This window comes from Chiloscyllium plagiosum, unplaced genomic scaffold (genome assembly GCF_037043375.1).
Source record: "Chiloscyllium plagiosum isolate Xiang-an unplaced genomic scaffold, Cpla_swu_hap1 HiC_scaffold_10, whole genome shotgun sequence".
NCBI lineage: Eukaryota > Metazoa > Chordata > Chondrichthyes > Orectolobiformes > Hemiscylliidae > Chiloscyllium > Chiloscyllium plagiosum.
In genome coordinates this window covers 44,737,689-44,761,914 of record NW_028270148.1, presented here as the reverse complement: position 1 = coordinate 44,761,914, position 24,226 = coordinate 44,737,689, and the positions used below count along the sequence as shown (strand labels likewise).

The 24,226-nt window shown below is 39.9% G+C and overlaps 1 protein-coding gene across 3 annotated transcripts in view; it reads right to left on the bottom strand.

The window, feature by feature from the left end:
- Nucleotides 1-24,226, bottom strand: part of LOC122552801 (TNF receptor-associated factor 5-like) — a 68,414-nt gene that overhangs the window by 18,741 nt on the left and 25,447 nt on the right. Inside the window, exons 1-6 of one of the 3 annotated variants that reach the window (XM_087991311.1) lie at nt 20,035-20,086; nt 13,947-14,197; nt 9,446-9,503; nt 5,969-6,070; nt 1,065-1,226; nt 81-158 (exon numbers count right to left, since the gene is read on the bottom strand). In XM_087991311.1, the coding sequence (XP_087847437.1) occupies nt 81-158; nt 1,065-1,226; nt 5,969-6,070; nt 9,446-9,503; nt 13,947-14,176 (630 nt within the window). In that variant the 5' untranslated portion in view covers nt 14,177-14,197; nt 20,035-20,086. Of the gene's footprint in view, nt 1-80; nt 159-1,064; nt 1,227-5,968; nt 6,071-9,445; nt 9,504-13,946; nt 14,198-20,034; nt 20,087-24,226 lie in introns of those variants that run through there. The other 2 variants (XM_043695758.2, XM_043695760.2) reach the window with 2 other exon arrangements.

Genomic DNA, 24,226 nt, shown 5'->3' with positions numbered 1-24,226 from the left:
TTTTAAAATCAAATATTATTACTGATAATTAATGCAGCTTTATGTAAATATTGCAATTTTATTACTTAAGTATTGCTCACCTCACTTCTTAATAAACTTTTACCACAATTGTATGTACATTGGATCGGAAAATTTGGACATGCAACTGCTTCATGCTCCTTGTAAAAGAAAAATGCAAAATCTGTAAGTAGTACCAAATTAGATGCATCGCAAACAGTCAGGTATATTAATTATACTAACTGATCATTGATTGGGGTTCATCATATGATTAGCACCACTTTGATCTTTCCAGTATGAAAGAAAAATAATCTAATTTGCCTATGGAATGTCCTCCCAAAATTAGGGATGAATGCAAGAATGAACATGGTCGGCATGCTGGCTGAGTGGTAAGCACTGCTGCCTCTCAGCGCCAGGGACCTGGGTTCAATTCCAGCCTCGGGCGACTGTCTATAGGGATGTTGCACGTTCTCCCAGTGTCTGTGTGGGTTTCCTCTGGGTGCTCAAGTTTCCTCCCACAGTCAGAAGATGTGCAGGTTAGGTGAATTTGCTATACTAAATTGCCCATGGTGTTCAGGGATGTGCAATGGTCAAGGGTAAATATAGGATAGTAGGATAGGGGAATGGATCAGGGTGGGTTACTCTTCGGAGGGTCGGTGTGGACTTGTTGGGCCGAAGGGCCTTCCTCCACATTGTAGTGATTCTATGATTCTCAAGCTGTGCCATGGAATCTCTACAATAAATCTGAGGGGCCAGATTGAGGCCTTGGTATTAAACTTTCTTTGAAAGGACAATGCATGTAACAATCCCTCACTACAACACTGTAATGTCGCCCATCAGTACATGTTCAAATCTTAGAATCCAGGAGTTTTTGGTGATAATGAGTCGAGAGTCACAAAATAGCCTCTTGTGTAGGCAGCAGAAATCAGGAACAGCACATGAAAACAAAGCCTGATATACAGAACACCAAAGCATTAAGTACCTTTTTACTCTCAATAGCACAAAATTATGTAGCAATCATGAATTGGCTAACAAAATAATTGATTAACCACCAAATATGCTATTACCTTAATGTTTTTAAAGATCAGTTTCACTTTGCAATATTGGCAGGCTTCTTCTCTATATTCACACACTGTTTGCAAATGATCAATTAAATCTTTTCTATGTAAGATAGCATCACAACCATTGATACATGCTACATGTTCAAACTCGCATTTTTTAAGGTGATCCTAAAAGAATAGAGAAAAATAATTATCAGTAAGTCATAGATTTTGACTTGGTCAGTATTTATCTTCATCAAGAAAAATGTTGTCATGTAAGTGAATAACATCCTTTACACTTTTGACACCAAAAAAGTCAGTATAAAACACCAGCAGCCCAAACTGTATTTAGTACTTTCTGCTCTGCTTCGAAAAGCTTGTCTTAGCTCCTAGCTTAGAAGAGTAGCACCTACTACACCAGGTTGGCTTCTTCCTTTTTTTTTTGAATGACCAGAGTGTGAATGCAAATTCAAAGGAGAAATTTACTAGTTCCGATTGGAAATTCATTGGCTGCATCTGGACAATTTCCTGATATAGGCTCCAAACAGGTGAAATCCTGTTTCCAGAGCACTCAATTCAAAATTTTACCCTTTAATGTGTGCAATCAGCCAGATTCCCATCGGTTCTACGGTACAAATGAGAACCTACGTTATAAAGGAATTAGTTTGATAATGTGCAAATCATACCAGTTCGTATTGTGAACTGTACTTCAACTTAGGCATTATGTTAAGTCACTGCATTCCATAGTTTCCCCCTTTCCATCTTAAATATTTCTACTAAGGTAGATAGAATAGCAAAGTGACAAACTATGATATATTTCAAAAAATGAGATTTCTGAAGAGAGTGAGGAGGAAAACATTGAAGTATTGAAGAGACCGAGTTAGGAGTGTAAATACTAGATATTTGGATATTCCTCTCTGTGCACTGTCTTGCTACATTAACATTTACAAAGCTGCTCAAATGCTCTAATGTGTCCACTCAAAACTTATAGAATAGAACCCCTACAGTATAGAAACAGGCCCTTCTACCCAACAAGTCCACTCCGACTCTCCGATGTGTATCCCACCCAGACCCATTCCCCGACCCTATTATCCTATACTTACCCTTGACTAATGTAACCATCCCTGAATACAATGGGCAAATTAGCATGGCCAATTCACCCAATCTGCACATCTTTAGACTGTGGGAGGAAACCGGAGCACCCGGAGGAAACCCACACAGACACGGGGAGAATGTGCAAACTCCACACAGACAGTCGCCCAAGGCTGGAATCGAATCCAGGTCTCTAGCACTGTGAGGCAGCTATGCTAACCACTGAGCCACCATGCTGCCCTACTGTGCAAGATCATAGGTGTGCAGCAAGACTCCCTCAAACAGAAGCTTGAAGGATTTCAAATCAGCATCTTTCTGCAATAAATGTAATATTGGTGGGGAAACCTTGACAGTGCACCTTGTAGAAAATTAATTTGGCAGTTTGTTAACTTTTCTAAGTTAATTAATTTCTTCATATTTATTTTGTCTTTGCATCAGACAGTTAGGCTGACTAATGCAAAGAGAAATAAAATTAGATTACCTCTTCCAGATAATTTTCCTTAATCTCGTAATGATTAACATAACTTTTTTATCTGTATTTTAGACTTTTCTATTTTGAGAATCAAAGTTTAATAACCCACTAACTCACCTCCTGGCTCCCAAAGCCTGTCCACCATCTAGAGGAATCAAGATTGTGATGGAATACTCTCCATTTGTCTAGATTGGGTGCCGCTCCAAGAACATTCAAGAGACTTGACACCATCCAAGACAAAGCAGGCCACCTCGGAACCCCAGGTGGCATCAATGTGGATTTCAACAGTTTCCTCATTTCCCCTTCCCCCACCTCATCCTAGTTTCTAACCTCCAGCAACACGATCCCCTGACTTGTCCGGACTTGTCCGACCTGCCCAGCTCCTTTTCCACCTATCCACTCCACCCTCTCCTCCCTGACCTATCACCTTCATCTCCTTCCCCACTGACCTATTGTACTCTATGCTACTCTATCCCCACCCCCACCCTCCTCTAGCTTATCTCTCCACGCTTCAGGCTCTCTGCCTTTATTCCTGATGAAGGGCTTTTGCCCAAAACGTCGATTTTGCCTGTCCTCGGATGCTGCCTGAATTGCTGTGCTCTTCCAGCACCACTGATCCAGAATCTGGTTTCCAGCATCTGCAGTCATTGTTTTTACCACTTAATTGGCAGCCTGTTCACTACCTTAAACATTCTTCCTCTTCAATCCCGACGCATAGTGGCAGTGCAACATAGCTACAAGATGCACTGCAGCAATTCACCTAGGTCTCTTTGATAGCTCCTTCCAAACTCTCAATCTCTACCACCTAATAGGGCAAGGGTATCAAATACATGGTAACACATCCACTTCAAAGTTCCCCTCGAAGTTACACAGCAACCCAACTTGGAAATATGTCATCTTTCATACACTGTCGCTTTGTCAAGATCCTGGTATTCCCTTCCTAACAGCACTAAGGGTGCACCCACTCTGCACAGACTGCCATTTGTTCAAGAAGGCAGCTCACCCGCACCTTCTCCAGCATAGTTACAGATCGGTAATAAATGTTCACTTATCTACTAATACCCACATCCTGTGAACAAGCAAGCAAAAAATCTAGTTGCAAAGATTCACTAATCGAGGTGAGATCAGTACAGAATAATTTCAGCTAGTGAGTGGATACATTTGTACTATTCAGGCAGAAGAATAAATGTAGCATTTTCCACACTGTAAGTAATCTAATCTAATCTAAAAAGCATACGGTTACTTGAAAATCAACTACCAATTAGATTTATGGCAAAGACAAAGCACAAGAAACGGAGGAACTGTGGCTAGAATTGATACAACTTAATTGGAGGAGAGAAAACACACAATGTGGAAAAGGAAGATTTTTGAGATTTGAGTGTAATGTGTAGTGTTTCACCAGGGCTTGTGCTGGAGTTGCTCTTATTTACAGTGTACATAAACAAATTTAGACTTAACAATTGAGGAAATAGAGTTGAAATTTGACCATGACACCAAATTAGGTGCATAGTAAATGATGGTGAGAACTGTGCAGGACAGAAGGATGGAGATAGGCTGTCAAAGTCAGAAAATGGCTGTTAAATATAGTTCAAAATATAAAAATGTGAAATAGCATATTCTGGAAGTAAGAATGTGGAAAATGAATACACTTTAAAAGGTAAGATTTTAAGTGGGTTAGGGAGACGAAGGAAGTTGGTGCAGTCTCAAAAGGTTACTACAGATGGCAGCACAAGTAGATATGTCCTACAAAAGGAAAACAGAAAACAAACCATAAATGAAAAGGTAATGCTAAACCTGTATGAGGTTTTAGTTAGATAGCAGTAGCAGTATTATATCCAGTTGTAAACATCGATTACAGAAAAGGATCTAAATGCAATTGAAAAGATAAAGTGTGGATTTGTTTGGTTGATAGCAGGCTTTGCAATTGTCCAAAGAAGCTTAAGTGCATTTAAAAGTTTAATTTAAGGTGTTTGGTTAGATAACATTCAAATACAAAAAGAGTTAAGCTAAGATAAATAATTATGGATTGTTTTCAATGGTTAGTAAGAAACAAGCAAAAACAGTTAAAAATTACAGAACAAATTAAAAGAAAAATTGAAAATTTCTCTTTACACAGCAGGCGGTTAGAATGCGTGTAAAATTTGGTCAAAGGTTACAGACGACTCAGAGAAGTTGAGGAGTCACAAATTGTTTATTGTGTAATGAAAGTTCAAATATAACATAGTTAACCTGAGAGAGAAAAAGAGTTTTGTACGGAGGAGTCTGGTAAAGAATTGACGCAGGTAAGAAAATTGCTTCCTGAATGTCAAGGGCAGATATAACTTCTTGCTGAGAGCCCTCCTCCCTTCACATTCCCCCTCCTCCTTCTAGTATTTCTTTATTTGGTGTGAGCTCTGTTCATCCTCTCAGTCATGCTATATGCCATGACAAATGCCTACTACTGCACATGAGTTTGGGAGCAACCTGCTATGCAAAAGCCTTTGTGTTATGACAAACTCTTTCAGCCATCACCATGATGCAGACTTTAGAAATTTTAACAAACTTCAGAAAGTACCAGTGACTTGTACAATCATAGCAACAGGCAGAAAAAACAAGCAGCAACTAAGCCAAAAATAGTTAATGATCATTTTAAATAGGGGATGGAGTCATGATGGGTCATTCCTGCTACTGAACCTATGTTCAGGCAAGCACGGTTAGAAGTAAGCATTATCTGGAGTGTTAAACTCCAAAAATAGCAGTACTAGTATCAAATCACTATTACATGCTGATTGGTGTCAAGATCTGCCTAATCAGCATGGGTCATGGGTCAAACATTGTGCTAAAAACCACAAATTAGGGTTGAAAGTTGAATATCACAAGAACTGAAGCAGCTGTTAGTCCAAATTTTGCAACACCGTCCCAGCAATGAAGATAGTGAAGAAGGAATTGATGTTGAATGGGATAAATGGAATTTGCTAAAGAGTGAAACACTGAACTGTCAATAACGTAATGAGAAATCTACAGCAGAGTAAAGTAGAAGAGGATAGCATTGTTATTCTGCATTATTACAGTCACAGAGTGATTGGAAGATCCAGTACCAAAAAGCAATTTCAGTTGACTATTAAGGACATAGTAACATCATCGTAAACTGCTTTCCTAAATTTTGCAAAATTATGAGAAACTATAAAATTACAGCAGAAATGCAGAACTGTGCTAGTATTCACGTATTTGTATAAATAGTTTTCATATGAAGAAAGATGGATATAATTATGTTCTTTGCAATGTGAAATCCAATCGGAACAAATGTTACAAAGATGTCCATAAATATTGAGTAAGAGGGAAATCAAGACTTTATTAAATATTGTATAAACATTTCTACAGTACTCACCCCTAAACGTCCGAATGATGTTTTTACATTACAGGCTGGTGAATTTTTACAGTACACCATCAAATTCCATACTTCCCTCTTGCAACAATTATCTCTAAATAGCTTTAAAAAAAATGCACATATTAAATATTATTATTTTCTTAAAGTAAAATGCCTAAATTTTCTTCTCAAATAGTCTCTACAAAACTAAGAACTTTACAAAGTACAAAGTACAGTCATTCAGTCCACAGTCAGACTAAGTAGTGCTGGTTAACCCTGAATTCAAATGAAGGATTCCACTCAGAACTATGATACACCTTACTCTTCAGAATTTAACTGGCCAGCTGAGTATTTCCAATACGGAAATAAAATAATGAACTGTGATGCTGGAAATCTGAAACAAAGCATCACGTTTTTGGCCTGGGGGACCCTTGACCTTCAGGAGTGAATATTAAGTTCAAGTATTCCAGAACCTGAACACCTTCATCTATGTCCTTTACCAACTTGCACACCCCAGGCCCTGTTGTGACATGGGCTGCTTTCAGCATGGCAAACCCATTTTCAACTACTTATGGTCACCTTATCAGCTTTCCTTTCTCCTGAGCATACTATTATCACTCCCTTTGTCTGCTGAAGTGTCGTTTTGCTTCTCTGGGTTCCATTGCTGTCTATTTCTCACTCCTCCTCCCACCCTTTGACTTCAGCACAAATACCACCTTTTCCTAGCTACAATTAGTTCTGAAGAAGGGTCACAGGACCTGAAACATTGACTGTACTTTCTCTCCACAAGTGCTGTCAGACCTGCTGAGTTTCTCCAGCAATTTCTGTTTTTGTTTCATATTTCACATATTTTCTGTTTTACTTTCAGTTTTCTATCAGTCATGGTTTTTAAAAAAAATCTTCACATATGTGATGCAGGCTTTAACCTGTCTTGTGTCACAAGTGGAGTTTAAAATAAGCTTTCTATGGGATATTGTTCATTCTTTAGTCTGTCTAAAATAGAAAAAGCTGGCTGTTTCTTTTAGTATCCAGTCGGAATGTGTTACAACACTGATGTTGATAGGCTCTTGATGTCTCGTGAATAGATGAATCATACTGAGCGATAATAAGCCAAGAAGTTCCTTCTTTAGTTCTGGTGCATGCTGATTGAGCTAATGCATTTGAAGGTGTCAGAATAAAATTAACTTGGGTGCCTTCAGTGAGGCAAGCACACAAAATAATCAGTAAGACTGGCTGCTGATATTGCTATCCAGAAACTATGTGTAGATGCTAAATGTGTACCAAAATGGGCAAATTTGTGATACATCTTACCTTTTTTGTGAGGAACGTAAACACAGGCACAAAATGGTGGGGCTGAATGGCCTGTTTCTATACTGTAAATTCTCAGTAATTCCATCTCACTTGTTTCTTGGGAGTGTCCATCCATTTTTTGAGAGCAACTACCTGAGGTCACTCTGCCTGAAGCCTTCTAAACATTGAATGCTAGACATGACAGCCTAACAGGCAGCCCTGCCAACAATTCAAACAATTCAAATTGTGAGAAACATAGCAGAGGGCATGTTCCATCATTCGAATTAATGCACCCATATACGTGTGGGCACAAAATGATGGGAGGGGACAAGGAAGTCTGGGTCCAATAACAAAGTTTAATCAACAACGAATAGTTCAGTTCCGGGGGCTACTTGACCCTGCACCCGAACATATGCCTTTCATTTCTGAGTGCAACAGATACTGCACTTCAAAGGATTTCATTTAATGTGAAATGCTCTGAGAGATACGTTAGACTTTTGCTATCTAGAACAAGGCAAGAAAATTTATAGAGGAACGATATTAAACTGTGATAATCCTCTTGTTAAAAGGCACATACTGGGTGTGGGGTCATTTACCATAACTCTGCAATATGTTCATTGTTATCTAATTGAATACAAATAGAACACAATAAAATGGCAATACTCTGCAGCTCTGGGACCAAGTTTAAACAAGGGACAGTCAGTCAAGCTCTCATGAGATTGTTTAATAGAATATAAAAAAATCATTTTGTCCAATTTCTCTGAGGCTTTAGTAAAACAATATTTAAGCCTTTTTTCTATATTGCGGTGCCTCTCTAATTCAGTTCTTCCTTGTGTGTGCTTTCAAATACTATCACAGCATAGATTTAAGGTCAAATCCACATCAACATGAATTTGATATCAAGGAACTGCATGTGAATTGATCCCCTTGTGATTTATGTAATTAGGCATGTTAAATATATGGCATAATGTGCCTTGAAAGCACTCCAATCACGAGCAGAATCTGAACCTTTCTCAAGCCCAGGCCATTTTCATGTCCAGGCACAATTTTCTTCATAATTTCCTATTTTATAACAGGGATTGCACTTTCAAAGGACTTAATTTTCTTTCTGTACTGTTAAGTCAATGTCACTGTGTTCAACATGGCACACATATTGAACATGGCAGTTTCTTGTAAGCATTGGAATTTTATTGCTCAAGGCAGGGGTTGGCAGCATAAATTGGATTATATTTAATGAAGGAGAAAGTGAGGACTGCAGATGCTGGAGATCAGAGCTGAAAATGTGTTGCTGGAAAAGCGCAGCAGGTCAGGCAGCATCCAAGGAGCAGGAGAATCGACGTTTCGGGCATGAGCCCTTCTTCAGGAATCATTTTCAGCTTATATTTAATGAAGTTAATTTGTGAATATTAAGTTCAATATACAGCATCATAAAGAAAGTATGCAGCACTAACCTCCCTTCTGGCTTCCAAAAGTATAACTATGATTGGATTCCTTACAGTGTGGATCAGGCCATTCGACCCAAAACGTCCACACTGACTCGCTGAAGGGTAACCCACTCAGACCCATTCTCTTACATTTACCCCTGACTAATGCACCTAACAGTATGGGCAATTTATCATAGTCAATCTACCTAACCTGCATATCTTTGGACTGTGGGAGGAAACCGGAGCAGCCGGAGGAAACCCACAGAATGAGCAAACTCCACACAGACAGTCGCCTGGGGCGGGAATCGAACCTGGGTCCCTGGTGCTGTGAGACAGTAGTGCTAATCACTGAGCCATCATGCTGCCCGTATGCTAGCCAAGCTATTGAGATCAGGAACTCACGAAAGGAAATGTAAAAGCCAGGTGGTACTTCTTGGTATGATATGTTATTGTAAGCACACAATAATTAGCTGACATATACAAAATCACTTCATCCAACTCATGTTTTCTTAAAAGCAGTTTGCTGCATTTTAAGGAATACTTGTGTTTTTTAATAAAAAAATGTTTCATTTTTACCTTTCTTCACAATTAACAAACTGCTGATCAAATTGTGACAATGGACAACTTTGAATTGTACAATCTTCGCAAATGTGGTTTCTTTAGAAGATCATTATGGAGAAAATATGAAACTACTGCTTTTCATTAAGAGGAATTTCACAGTTTTTTTTTCTATTTACCATTATAACTTTGTCTAATATATATTAGACATATAATGTTGTCTTACCCAATTTGTAATAATCCTTTCATGATCAATGGGACAAACAGCAATAGGTTTAGTCTCTCTAGAAAGCATTTTAAAAACAGAAAAGAAGAATTAGATAAAAGATTTAAAAATAGTTTCAATTGTTCAGAATACTGAAAATCATCCTTGCAAATCATATCATTCAAAATTCTACTGCATACTCCCTTCAATTAGAATAATCTCATTATGCTTTCTGCAAATAAAATTGCCATGATTTACTGAAAACCCAGTTCAAAGATAATTTACAAGACAATTCATATTGATTATCTGGACATTCACAAATATATCAAAGATCAGCATTCCTAGACAGATCTGCTATGTTAAGCATATTAACTGACAAGGAGTACACAAAAGAATGTGTTTAATCAATATTTTACTTGCAAACTTGAGTTGGAGGAGAGAAAAAGTCATAACATTCATTTACGAATTACCTGCAAAACATTAGGTCAACTTAAGAGTAACAGTCCCTTCCCTCCAAAGGTCATGCAGTATCATACTAACTACAAATCAAATAAGTGAGGGATAGTCAGCTTAACAGATGGTTACAATTCTTAAATGAAATAGGCATGTACAAGAAACTGACAACAAACCAACTTTTAGAGTTATAGAGATGTACAGCATGGAAACAGATGCTTTGGTCTAACTCATCCATGCTGAATAGATATCCCAACCCAATCTAGTCCCACCTGCCAGCACTTGGCCCAAATCCCTCTAAACCCTTTCTATTCATATTCCCACCAGATGCCTTTTAAATGTTGCAGTTGTACCAGTCTCCACCACTTCCTCTGGCAGCTCATTGCATACACGTACTACCCTCTGCATTAAAAAGTTGCCCCTTAGGTCTCCTTTATACCTTTCCCCTCTCACCCTAAACCTATGCCCTCTAGTTCTGGACTCCCCCACCCCAAGGAAAAGACTTTGTCTATTTATCCTATCCATGCCCCTCATAATTTTGTAAACCTCTATAAGGTCACCCCTTAGCATCCGACACTCCAGGGAAAACAGCCCTAGCCTATTCAATCTCTCCCTATAGCTCAGATCCTCCAACCCTGGCAACATTCTCGTAAATCTTTTCTGAACCCTTTCAAATTTCATAACATCTTTCCGATAGGAAGGAGACCAGAAATGCACGCAATATGTCAACAGTGGCCTAACCAATGTCTTGCACAGCCGCAATATGACCTCCCAAATCCTGTACTCAATACTCTGACCAATAAAGGAAAGCATACCAAACGCTTTCTTCACTATCCTATCTACCTGCGACTCCACTTTCAAGGAACTATGAACCTGCACTCCAAGGTCTCTCTTTGTTCAGCAACACTTCCTAGGACCTTACCATTAAATATATAAGTCCTGCTAAGATTCGCTTTCCCAAAATGCAGCACCTCAAATTAAACTCCATCTGCTATTTCTCAGCCCATTGGCCCATCTGATCAAGATCCCGTTGTAATCCGAGATAATCTTCTTCGCTGTCCACTAAATCTCCAATTTTGGGGTCATCTGCAAACTTACTAACTTATACCTCTTATGCTCACATCCAAATCATTTATATAAAATGATGAAAAGTAGTGGATGCAGCACCGATCCTTGTGGCATTCCACTGGTCACAGGCCTCCATTCTGAAAAACAACCCTCCACCACTACCTTATGTTTTCGACCTTTGAGCCAGTTCTGTATACAAATGGCTTGATTTCCATGAGATCTAATCTTGTTAACCAGTCTCCCATGGGGAACCTTGTTGAATGCCTTACTGAAGTCCATATAGATCACTTCTACTGTTCTACCCTCTTCAATCCTCTTTGTTACTTCTTCAAAACACTCAATCAAGTTTGAGAGACATGATTTCCCACGCACAAAGCCATGTTGACTATCCCTAATCAGTCCTTGCCTTTCCAAATACATGTCATCCTGTCCCTCACGATTCCCTCCAACAACTTGCCCACCATCGACATCAGGCTCACCGGTCTATACTTCCCTGGCTTGTTCTTACCACCCTTCTTAAACAGTGGCAACACATTAGCCAACCTCCAGTCTTCCGGCACCTCGCCTGTTACTATCGATGATACAAATATCTCAGCAAGAGGCCCAACAATCACTTCCCTAGCTTTCCACAGAGTTCTAGAGTACATCTTATAAGATCCTGGAGATTTATCCACCTTTATGCATTTCAAGGCATCCAGCACTTCCTCCTCTGTAATATGGATATTTTTCAAGATGTCACCATCTATTTCCCTACATTCTACGTCTGCCATATCCCTTTCCTCAGTAAATACTGAGCAAAATATGCGTTTAGTATCTCCCCCATCTCCTGTGGCTCCACACAAAGGCCACCTTGCTAATCTTTGAGGGGTTCTATTCTCTCCCTAGTTACCCTTTTGTCCTTAATGTATTTGTAAAAACCCTTTGGATTCTTCTTAACATTATTTACCAAAGCAATTTCATGTCCCCTTTTTGCACTCCTGATTTCTCTCAAGTATACTCCTACTGCCTTTATACTCTTCTTAGCATTCACTCGATCTATCCTGTCTATGTCTGATATATGCTTCCTTCTTTTTCTTAACCAAACCTTCAATTTCTTTAGTCATCCAGCATTCTCTATACCTACCAGCCTTTCCTTTCACCCTAACAGGAATATACTTTCTCTAGACCCTCGTTATCTCATTTCTGAAGGCTTCCCATTTTTCAGCCTTCCCTTTACCTACGAACATCTGCGCCCAATCAGCTTTTGAAAGTTCTTGCCTAATACCGTCAAAATTAGCCTTCCTCCAATTTAGAACCTCAACTTTCAGATCTGGTCTATCCTTTTCCTTCACTATTTTAAAACTAATAGAATTATGGTGGCTGGCTCCAAAGTGCTCCCCCACTGACACCTCAGTCACCTGCCCTGCCTTATTTCCCAAGAGTAAGTCAGGTTTTGCACCTTCTCTAGTAGGTACATCCACATACTGAATCAAAATATATTTTCTTGTACACACTTAACAAATTCCTCTGCATCTAAACCCTTAATACTATCCACCCTATTATTCTTACAGATAACTGAGCTCTCCTTATGAATTTATTTCTCAATTTCCCTCTGACTATTCGGGGGTCTATAATGCATCACAATCCCAATAAGTTGATCATGCCTTTCTTATTTCTCAGTTCCACCTAAATAACATCCCTGGATGTATTTCCAGGAATATCCTCCCTCAGTACAGCTGTAATGCTATCCCTTAATAAAAACTACACTCCCCCTCCTCTCTTGCCTCCCTTTCTATCCTTCCTGTTGCATTTGTATCCTGGAACATTAAGCTGCCAGTCCTGCCCATCTCTGAGCCATGCTTCTGTAATTGCTATGATATCGCAGTCCCATGTTCCTAGCCATGCCCTGAGTTCATCTGCCTTCCCTGTTAGGCCTCTTGCATTGAAATAAATGCAGTTTAATTAATCAGTCCTACCTTGTTCTCTGCTTTGTCCCTGCCTGCCCTGACTGATAGCTCACCTTTTTCTCAACTGTACCAGTCTCAGATTGAAATCTTTCCTTACTATCTCCCTGGGTCCTACACCCCCACCCCGACACTACTAGTTTAAATCCTCCCGAGCAGCTCTAGCAAATCTCCCTGCCAGTATATTATTCCCATTCCCATTTAGGTGCAATCCGTCCTTCTTGTACAGGTCACTTCTACCCTAAAAGAGCTTCCAATGATCCAAAAATGTGAATCCTTCTCCCATACACCAGCTTCTCAGCCATGCATTCATCTGCTCTATCCTCCTATTCCTGCCCTCACTAGCTCGTAGCACCGGGAGTAATCCAGATATTACTACCCTCGAGGACCTTCTTTTTAAATTCCTGCCTAACTCTCTGTAATCTCCCTTCAGAATCTCAACCTTTTCCTTTCCTATGTCATTGGTTCCAATGTGTACAATGACCTCCTGCTGGATCCTTTCCCCCGTGAGAATATTGAGAATATTCTGCACCCTCTCAGATCCTGGCACCAGGGAGGCAATACACCATTCTGATTTTTCGCTGCTGACCACAGAAACATCTGTCTGCACCTTGGACTGGACACCCAAGATAATCGATGGCTTGGAACTTGACATACCTCTCATTGCATTACAGCAGTCTCAATACCAGAAATTTGGCTGTTTGTGCTATGATTCCTTAAGAATCTATCACCCCCTACATTTTCCAAAACAGCATACTTGTTTGAAATGGGGATAGCCTCAGAAGACTCCTGCACTACCTGCCTTCATCTCTTACAGTCACAGATGGGTTAACTCCAGGAAAGGTATCTGAGACATGCCCCCCCTTCCTATAACTGCCATCCATCACACCCTCTTGCTCTTGTAAATTCCTCATTGCCTCTAACTGCCTCTCTAAATGATCCATTCAAACTGATAGGATTTGCAACCAACGACATTTATTGGGATGTTCACTTTCACTGCCAATCCACAATTTAAAATTGAACAACTTTGAAAGTGAATATTAGAAATTATTACTTACGTTAATTCTGCAATGCAATTTTCACAAAACCGATGCCCACATCCAGTCTGGTATGGATTGCAAAGTACAAATGAACAAGTGACACATTTGTACCTATCTTCTAATGGTTCAACAAATTGAAGATTTAATCCAGCCTGATATGGGTCAAACCCTAGAGAGAGTGACGTGCTGGAACTATCTTGACGAATGAATACACCTGATTTGACTCCACAGCTATCTTCGGATGCCATCAGTTATGTTGCTCGACAAACCTAATGATTGTTTAAAGATCAATTGTTAGTTGAAATTAAACACTATCTGCTTTTGACTCGTTGGTTGTGTTATGCAATTAAATTATTATTAACACGTGAAATATTGTTTTTATTTTCATGAATTAAGATGATTAATTATGGTATTTCTCCATGAATGGGCTTCTACCTATATTTTGATACTTGTTACATGAGAATTTTTGTTTTTCAATTTCAGAATTATTATTAACTGATGGTGGGAATGAATCTTCAGAATGAATACTCTAACTTATGTCACAGTAACTGATCCAGTAATTGGGGAAAGCAGTAAGTCTCAAACTCTAGTCCACGGACATCTTTCAGGATTTGCAATGTAGTACCTGCCTTATTGGTGGGAAAGCCAGGTGATTACCCAGAGCAAGGATAAGTAATTAAGCAAAACCGAAAGAACTACAGATGCTGGAAATCAGACACAAACACAGAAATTGCTGGAAAAGCTCGACAGGTCTGAAAGACCTGAGGAACAAAGTTGTGAGGAAGGGCCACGGGACTCAAAACGTTAACTCTGAATTCCCTCCATAGATGCTTCTAGATTAGATTAGATCAGATCAGATCAGATTCCCTACAGGCCCTTAGGCAAGTCCACACCGACCCTTCGAAGAGTAACCTACCCAGACCCTACTAATGCATCTATCACTGTGGGCAATTTAGCATGGCCAATTCACCTGAATTGCACATCATTTCTGTGGGAGGAAACCGGAGCACCTGGAAGAAACCCACACAGACACAGGGAGAATGTGTAAACTCCACGCAGTCACCAGAGGCTGGCCTCGAACCCGGGTCCCTGGCGCTACCAGGCAGCAGTGCTAACCACTGGGCCACTGTGCCACCCTAAGCTTTACCAGCAATTTCTGTTTGTTGTGTTTGTGTAAGTAATTAAGCAGTGATCAGGGCCACATGTTGTTTCTTCATGCTCCTGCTTTTCTCCACCAGTGCTTATTCCATCCGGATTCCTCAGGCTCCTGTTCTGTGTTTACACTTTCTATAGGCACCCGCTCTCTCCTTTTTCCGGATGCTTCCAAGCTTCTGGTCTGTCTGTTGTCCAGCTCTCCACAGGCTCCACTTTCTCTATAGTGCTCTGCTATATTCTAGACGCCTCTTGCTTTGCTTTCACAATACTCCTGTTCTCCAAATGCTTTCTCCATGCTGTGGCTCTCTGAAAACATTTGCTCTCTCTTGGTTTATACTCTCCCCAGGCTCCAGTTCTCCTGTTCCTCCCCAGGTTTGTTCCCCCCACGTTCCTGCTCTATATGTGCTCTGGCCAAAAAAAAAAAGACTCTGCAGTAAGTAGCAGACACACTGGGCTGAATCGTACCAGATTTTGGCGAAGTGTCATTTTTAGTAAGTTTCATGAAGGCTTTCTGCCTGTGAACCCTAACAGAATTTCTCCTGCTATCTCCCGAAGTATGTCTCATTGACTATGCACCATTAACTATGGCAGTGCCATTTGTCATATTCTGCCACTCAATGCAGGCATAAGTCACTGCCAGGATCTCCCACAATTCCTGGCAGCATCCTTGAAGCTCAAATGTGCACCCAGTCAAGTGTTGGCAGCCCACAGTTGCTCTGCAGTGTTTGCTTTATTCATCCCAGCATGTCAGTTAGAAGGTAACTGACATCCCACATTACCATGTGGGAGGCTCTGTTAGACAGGGGAGGGAATGGCTGTGGTAAGGTGGGAAGGTGCTTTTGTTCACAACCCATGACATGTGCTCCAAGAGTAGAAAGGTGAGTGCTGGAAAAGCACAGTGGTCAGGCAACATCCAAGGAGCAGAAGAGTCGATGTTTCGGGCATAAGCCTTCCATCAGGAATTTTTAGATTAGATTAGATTCCCTACAGTGTGGAAACAGGCACATCGACTCAACAAGTCCACACCGACCCTCCGAAGAGTAACCCACTTCCCTCTGACTAATGGCCACTAGATTGCAACAATTCCACGCGGTCAGAGCAGCAACCTGGAAAAGCACAGCAGGTCACTCAGCATCCAAGGAGTAGGAGAGTCGATGTTTCGGGCATAAGCCTTCCATCAGGAATTTTTAGATTAGATTAGATTCCTTAATGTACCTAACGCTATGGGTAATTTAGCATGGCCAATCCCACTTGATCTGCACATCTTTAGACTGTGGGAGGAAACCGGAGCACCCGGAGGAAACCCATGCAGACACAGGGAGAATGTGCAAACTCCACACAGACAGTCACCCAAGGCTGGAATCCAACCCGGGTCCCTGGTGCTGTGAGGCAGCAGTGCTAACCACTGAGCCACCATGCCACCCTAATGTGGGACTTATGTCTGAAACATCGACTCTCCTGCTCCTCGGATGCTGAGTGACCTGCTGTGCTTTTCCAGCGCCACACATTTAAACTCTAACTCTCCAGCATTGGCAGTCCTCACTTTCCCCGTGTGCCCTGAGATGTTGGTGACTAATGGAGAACTGGAGAAGCGAGTGGCAAGCTGAAGTGGCCAGGTTACTGCTCTGACCGTGTGGAATTGTTGCAATCTAGTTGCCATGCAGTGGGTGGGAAGCTGCATATCGATGAGGTAAGATATAAGGAATGCTATTGCATGCTGTTAGAGCCCTCACTGATTTTTCTTCTTTTAAATCTTTTATCAATTTTGATTTGGGGTCTGATCTGGGAGCTGGGTGCTAAAGATAACTTTTGGACTGTGGTAATCAGCTCATGTTAATAGGAAAACAGACCAAACAAATTTTTGTTTATTCATGAGGCCCGGCTTGGAAGGTAATTACAGGTTGGTTCCTGGTCAAAAAGTTCTGTAGATGTTTTGTCAGCGGGGAGGAGCATTGTGTTTATACAGATAGATGAAGTTGGCCATTAACAAGGTCAGTAGCTGGGAATTTGGTTCCAGCAAGTCTGCAAAAGACTGTAAGCTCAAGCAGAGGGCAGATGTTGAAAAATAACTGTGACCTTGTGGAGGAGATGGTCAGGAAGTCGTCAGAATTGGGTTTTGGACTATTTTCTGTGAGAAGGAATCTGGCTGTTGGTGATCCAGCATGAAGATTTGACAACTCCATGCCTACCCTCCCTCATCAGCTCTTGGAAGCTCAGAGAATAAAGAATCATGTTAGAAGCATTAAGGCCTTAATCTGAGTGATCTGTAAAGGTGGTCTTTATCAACATCTTCAGAAAACTGACCAAGAAACCAACATCTGTAGAACAAAGTATAATGAAAACCACTTAAGTAACCTGCCCACTTTTGTTAGAGGGATTCCCGATTTTCAAACGTTTTGAATTATAAATACTCATGTTTATGAATGTGATCATAAGTTTTAAAGGCACAACCGATAAATACTTCCTAGACTTATGAATGGCTACTTTCCATTGTCTTGAATTGTGTCCTGACTTTCAAACATATCACTGGCAAATAGACCCCAGAAGAAAACCCTGAACCTGACTGTATTTTCTTTTATTTATCGCATAACTGTTTGTTTCACTGTCTGTCCTTTGTGTGAATGGAGCTGAAAACAAAGGTTTTGGGTTTAAAACATAGACTAATTACATCACTTTGTTATTTAATTTTGCCAGTTATTATAGTGTTAGTAAATTGCCAGGTCTTTTGTTTAAGCTACAATGCAGTGTTGAGAATTGTTTATTCATAAAGTCTGGGATTGGTTATTCAAAAAGTCTGGTTGGAAACCATTGGGGTCAATTTTGATGTTTTTTGAAGGTTTTCATTTTATTCTGTTGCTAATACAGAGGTAGAAAGGTGGATTTGGTTCGGTTGCTTGTCTCCACGTCATGACAATGCTAACATATGTAAATAGGCGTTGCACTGCTCACTAGCAAGAATCTGATTTTGTCATTCAACAGTTGGTTGCAATATGGGACTTATGCTCTCAGTACCGAACTGGATGCTCCTCACTCCTGATCTCAAGTGAATTTCCCAACTTTCCTGCCAACACCCAGTCATTCAGGTGCTGGGAAGATTTTGCCAACTCACCTTGCTGCTATCTATCAATAAATTGATAACAATTTCTTCACAGTATTATTAAAACATTCTCTACATGCAGTACTTTGTGGCTGAGTATAATGTGTTACGTTCTGGATCGGGGGCTGTTGGTGCCTGATTCATTTCAAGAGTTTGAAATGCACTGAACTAAGTCACTCAGTTGAGTCAGACCCTTGATCGAAGTCACAGTCTGCGAAGTTCGATTGATCTCAGTCAGGGCAGAAGGTGGACCTTTACCCATTACTGTCTGTTTTAATGATCTGTCACCTAGTCTGGTTCCTATAAGGTGCTTCCCAACCTGGCAGCTGAGAGGCTAATAAAAGGTCAACAGTTTCAGGAGGGGAAGGTACTGAACCACTTTTCATTTAATGATAAACACACATCACAGAAAGATTAAAGCTTTTTATGTTCTTAATCTTTCTGTTGATTTAAAAGCAGCACCTTTGATGCCAAACAACAAATAGGTCTAAAAAAACCTATAGTGGGAGATGTGACAGTATTAAAACAGTTGTTCTTAGCAGCTGCTGGCTAAATATAATTTTCAGTTCTGCAAATTCAGTGCTTTTATTTTACATGTTTGCATTGTAACACCGGTGTTATTTCTCCATTTATCCATACTTATCACAAAGGGACAAAAAAAATGCTCAAGTAAGAACACAGAACAGAATAGTTGTAAGCCAATCTGTGTAACCCAGGCTTAAACATAGTCAGTCAATGACCCACTCACCACTGATCACTGGGAAGAGAATTCCAAACATTATCTCAGAGAAGAAATTCTTCTGTTCTCTCTGTATTAAATGGGATACCCTTATTTTTAAATTGTGCCCTTGTCCATTTAAAACTCAATTCATTGCAGTCCAATTTAGTATTCTGCTTTATTTTTGGCTTATGTCACAAAAAAAGTCAATATTAAATGATTAAAATTGTCTTCTTTATGTTCTTCACTTCACAGACAAAACAACTGTTGATTGCTACCTCAAGGCCTACTGACAATTCACAACCTTTATTTCATAGAGCTGTTTCGTTAGCCATGTCAGTTTTGATCGACTGCACAATGTAAAGAAGAACTAATTCAATTATTAAGAAATGAAGACAGAAAATTAATGAAAGGCACAGCAGATCTGCCAGTATCCAAATTAAAATTGGCAATTGTAATTTTGGGAGAGAATGCTTCATCACAACACCTTTATCTCTAAAATTACTATGAAGGCATTCATTATGAAGGCATTTGCCTCTCAACCTGACAATCAAAATAAAAACAAGTAGCTGCAGCAAACAGATCAGAAAGGCTTCTAGCTCCAATCTGGTCTGATTTCAGTCAGCATGACAACATAGATACAATTTTAAAAATTCTTTTGTGGAATGTAAGTATGGCCGGCATGTCTAGCACTTATTGCACATCTCTAATTACAGTCATATAATTTTGAAATAGGCCCTTCGCCCCACCATGTCTATGCCAACCAGCGAAAACCAAACTACACTTGGTGGCATGGTGGCTCAGTGGTTATGGATCCAGATTCGATTCCCACCTCAGGCGACTGTCTGTGTGGAGTTTGCACATTCTCCCCGTGGGTTTCCTCCAGCTGCTCTGGTTTCCTCCCACAATCCAAAGATGTGCAGGTCAGGTGAATTGTCCATGCCCAATTGTCCATGGTGTTAGATGCATTACTCAGGGGTAAATATAGGCGTGGGGAATGGATCTGGGTGGGTTACGCTTTGGAGGTCGGTGTGGACTTGTTGGACTGAATGGTCTGTTTCCATACTGTAATCTACACTCATGTCTCTTAACTGCACTCAGTCCATAATCTATGGCCTGACATTTAAAATACTTACCCAAAAGCTTCTTAAATGTTGCAAGAGTACCCTCTCAGGCAGCACATTCCATACATCACCACCCTCTAGCTGAAAAAAAAAATTCAGTCTCATTTCTTCTCAAAACCACTTGCTCCTCACCTTGCATTTATGCCCTGTGGTCTTAACCACGTCTGCCTTGGGGAAGAGATTCTCGTAATCTATTCTGTCTATACTTCAATCCAATACTCCCTTAGCCTCCTCTGCTCCATAGGAAAGACACCTAGCTTGCCCAGTCTCTCGTCCTAACTGAGATTTTTCATCCCATGAAACATGCTGGTGAATCCCTAAAGGCTCTCCAATGCAATTACATCCTTCCAATAATGTGGTGACCAGAATTGTATATAGTTTTCTATCTGTGGCCTAACCAATGTTTAAAAAGTTGTAACACGACTTACTTACTCCTATTCTGTGCTTGGGCTCATGAAGGCAAGCATCATGGTGTAGGGTGTGAATGTTGGAGGTGGTGGATAGAGCATCAATCAAGTAGGCTTCTTTGGCCTGGACAGTATCAACCCTCTTGCGTGTTGTTGGAGCTGCATTTATCCTGGCAAGTACGAGTACTCTGCCATGCTTGATTTGTGGCTTGTAAAAGATGGACAGGCTTTGGGAAGTCAGATTAGTTACTCGATGCAGAATTCCCAGCTTTTGAGCTGCTCTTGTGGACATCATTTACGTGCTTGTCCAGTTACAATAATTGGTGGCATTGCTGCCAGGATATAAATATTTGACCAGGAAATCACAGTCATGGTCGCAGCCCAGCAAACGTCTGATAGAAATATGCATGTGGGTGACAGGTGAGCAGAGGATTAATATACCCACATTGAAATCACCTACTAAAGCTCGAATTCAAGGCTCACACATGAATAACGTGCACTTGGACTAAACATTGGTGGGCACACAGAACCAGTGGAACTATGCACTATCAAGGAGACAACAGACTCAAGAGGGGTGGAGAGCAATTTGGCAAGAACAAATAGTAAAACTAACAGTTAAGTGAAATGCACTGAACAATAAACACGTCTCTTTTGTAACCTGTGAATTGAAATTAGTCAGATGTTCCTGGCAATCAGGTAACAACTAAAGATTTAGAAAAATTCCAAACTGACATTTCTACCCAACCCACTGAAACTCAACTACTCTCTGTGGTATTTTCGCATAATTGTGACTCCAAACATTTGGTGGCTTTTCGGATCACTTACTAAAATTCTACTAATCCATTTATACAATAAATCAATATGGTACTGATCATTCAGTAACCAAATAACTTTTAAGATTTGGAAAATAAACTTCTCAGAAGCAATTATCATGTTGATAAATTAATTGTTAAACTTGTAGCCAAAAACATTGCAGCATCAACAAATGTAAGAAATTAGTCATTTGATTCATTGACAAACTTTGTGTTTTTTCAGACATTTGTCAAAAGATGTTCTTCCTGTAAAATGTTATGGCGAAGTAATCAAGATCGTGATGACTAAGGTGGGGGGGATAGCATGTACTGATGTGTTTGTGCGACGACAAGCCATTAAGATTTATTGCTATGCAAAAAGTGATAACATAGTTCAGCAGTCAGATATTGATGTGATTTCTGTGCTCAGCAAAGCAAATACTGCAAGACTCTCTCCAGATCATTTCAGTTTGATCTGAATCACACTGCAGGCCACAATTACTGGTCTCAGGAGCAGCTGCAGTACGGCTCCAGCCTAAGAGAATTATCAACAAGCTAGTCTGTTTGCACTACAATGTTAGACATGTTGATGAGGATTTCACAATTTTCTTTTTACATTGATCAGGCCAAGACGTTTCAGGGAAATGTAAACAAGATTTTTTTTTGTTTTATTATATCAAAAATAAATGACAGGATATTGTCACTAATTTCAAATTTGGTACTCTACTGTATTTGACAAGACAGTAAATGGGTGAACTATTTTCTTACACCATGAGAATAAAAGTTCAAATAAGTTCCTACTAATGTAATACAATGTGATACGATCTTGTGACATGTTGTAGATCGTGTGATTCTGGGTAACATATTAAACATAACTAGTTATAAATCTTTATCAAAAAGTGTGGTGCTAGAAAAGCACAGCAGGTCACAGCATCCGAGGAGCTGGAGAGTTGACGTTTCGGCATAAGCCTTTCACCAGAAATTCAACTCTGACTCTCTAGCATCTGCAGTCCTCACTTTCTCCCTGATTATAAATATTTGCCTCTTAATTGTCAAGGAGTCAGGGGATAGGATTCTGCTATAGTGGGTGGAGTTGAAATTGTGAAGATTAATCTATCTCCTGAAGAGGTGATTCAGACATTAAACATGTGTCGTTCTTTGTAAATGTATAGCACACCAATAATCTCAAATTAATGTTGTACGCAAGCACTGCATACATAACTGTGCAATAAGTGTGTATTTAGGTAAACATTTACATGTCCATTAAAATAGTGGACAACTCTATTAAAAGATATTTATAAGCAGGGTAATTTCAAAGCAATAGAGTCCATTTTTATTCTCAAACAAAATATTTAAAATGCTGAATTATAAAAGCTTTATGTTGTTTCAAATATTTGCTCACAGTTCCCAGATATTGCTAAAATGCAATAATATCCAGTATAATTGTCCTACAAAATGGCTTTTTCTTTTAAAACCATCTTAGATTCCCAGAATGCAAACTAAATTCATAACATTCCTGGATCTCGGGATCCAGGGAACAACACACAAACCATCAATCCATGACAAGCCAGTGTTCCCTCAAATCAGACCATAAAGGGTTAATCTTCCACCAGCTTCTGTCCTCTCTCTCTCTCTGTCCCTTGAGCCCTTCAATCAGTGAATGTAATTTACAGAAGAATGTCTTCTCTCTCACTCACTCTCACATAAACATCTTCCAACTTCCTTCCTATGTCAGTTTTTTCCTAGCCTGCAAGGGTAATGAGACATTCACATTCCAGCACAGTCAGGATAAGGGAACAGATCTTCATAAATTCAAATCTGCTCAGTGTGGTATACATGAAAATATAGCAGGTTTGTTCTATTATGTGCATATTCCACTCAGCTTATTAAATTACAAGTTCTTTTCCTATTGAGTATTAGTTTTGTTAAGAGTCTTTGATATAAACCAGCAATTTAGTTATCAGACACCCTACTGTGAAGTATGCGTGCCTCCACCCTCTGGAGTGAGAAGGAAGTACTGCCACACATTCCACAAGTGAACAAATGTTATCACATTATTTATCCCGATCCATTTACACTAAGAACTATCCATAGGTCTATTGAGGCCTTTAACTGACAGAGTAAATGGCAATTAAGATCCTCAATCCATTTCCACTGCCATACAACACCTAGAACTTGTATAGTGGCCTCTAAACAAGCACCTTCCCGCATTCTCTGCGGCAAATGTCACATCTAAGACTACAAGCTTCTCAATAGCAACACTGATCTGACCTTAATTCTGTCTTGTAACCATATGACCACTTAAGTATTCACTATCACCATTAATGTACATCAACAGGAATCTGCATGAGTTGGTACAGAATTAAAAACAATTGTTTCCCTTTCAAGCAAATCAGCTTAATTAGCAATGACTAAGCCCCCCAAAAATGCGACTTACTCTCCTTTAATGATATCCAATAACCATTCTTATTTTAGCTCCATATCCAACAGAAAATGTCTTCTTTCAGCTATTTTAAAACATATCAGGTAGACTTGCTTTCTTGTAAAATGCCAACTTGTCTCAAATGTCTCAAGATTAACTTCCTCAACGTGACACCATTTCCCAAAACCATTTCTGCTCCATCGGTTGAAGTACTTGCTACTTAACAGGATTGAGGGTTGCTGGGGGATTAGTGTGGAGAAAGTAGGTTGGGTAAAGAACAGTCTGATCTGATGGATCAATGATTGCTGGGCCTGTTCCTGGATATGATTATTATTAATGTGCATGTCAGGTAAAGAGAACAGTACAATTAAGCATTATTTAGATGATATACCCAATTTGGGTCTCCTTACATGATGCATTGATAAGCAACCCCTGAGAAAGATACAGAGAAGACAGAGTGGGAGGGTTTTTTTATAACCTTCACAGAATTATTGGGCGTTCAACGTATGTTGAGTGACAATGCCTTCCCACTCACCACAGACGCTTTCATCATAACATGGGGATGGTAGAGTGGGTAAGGCAAA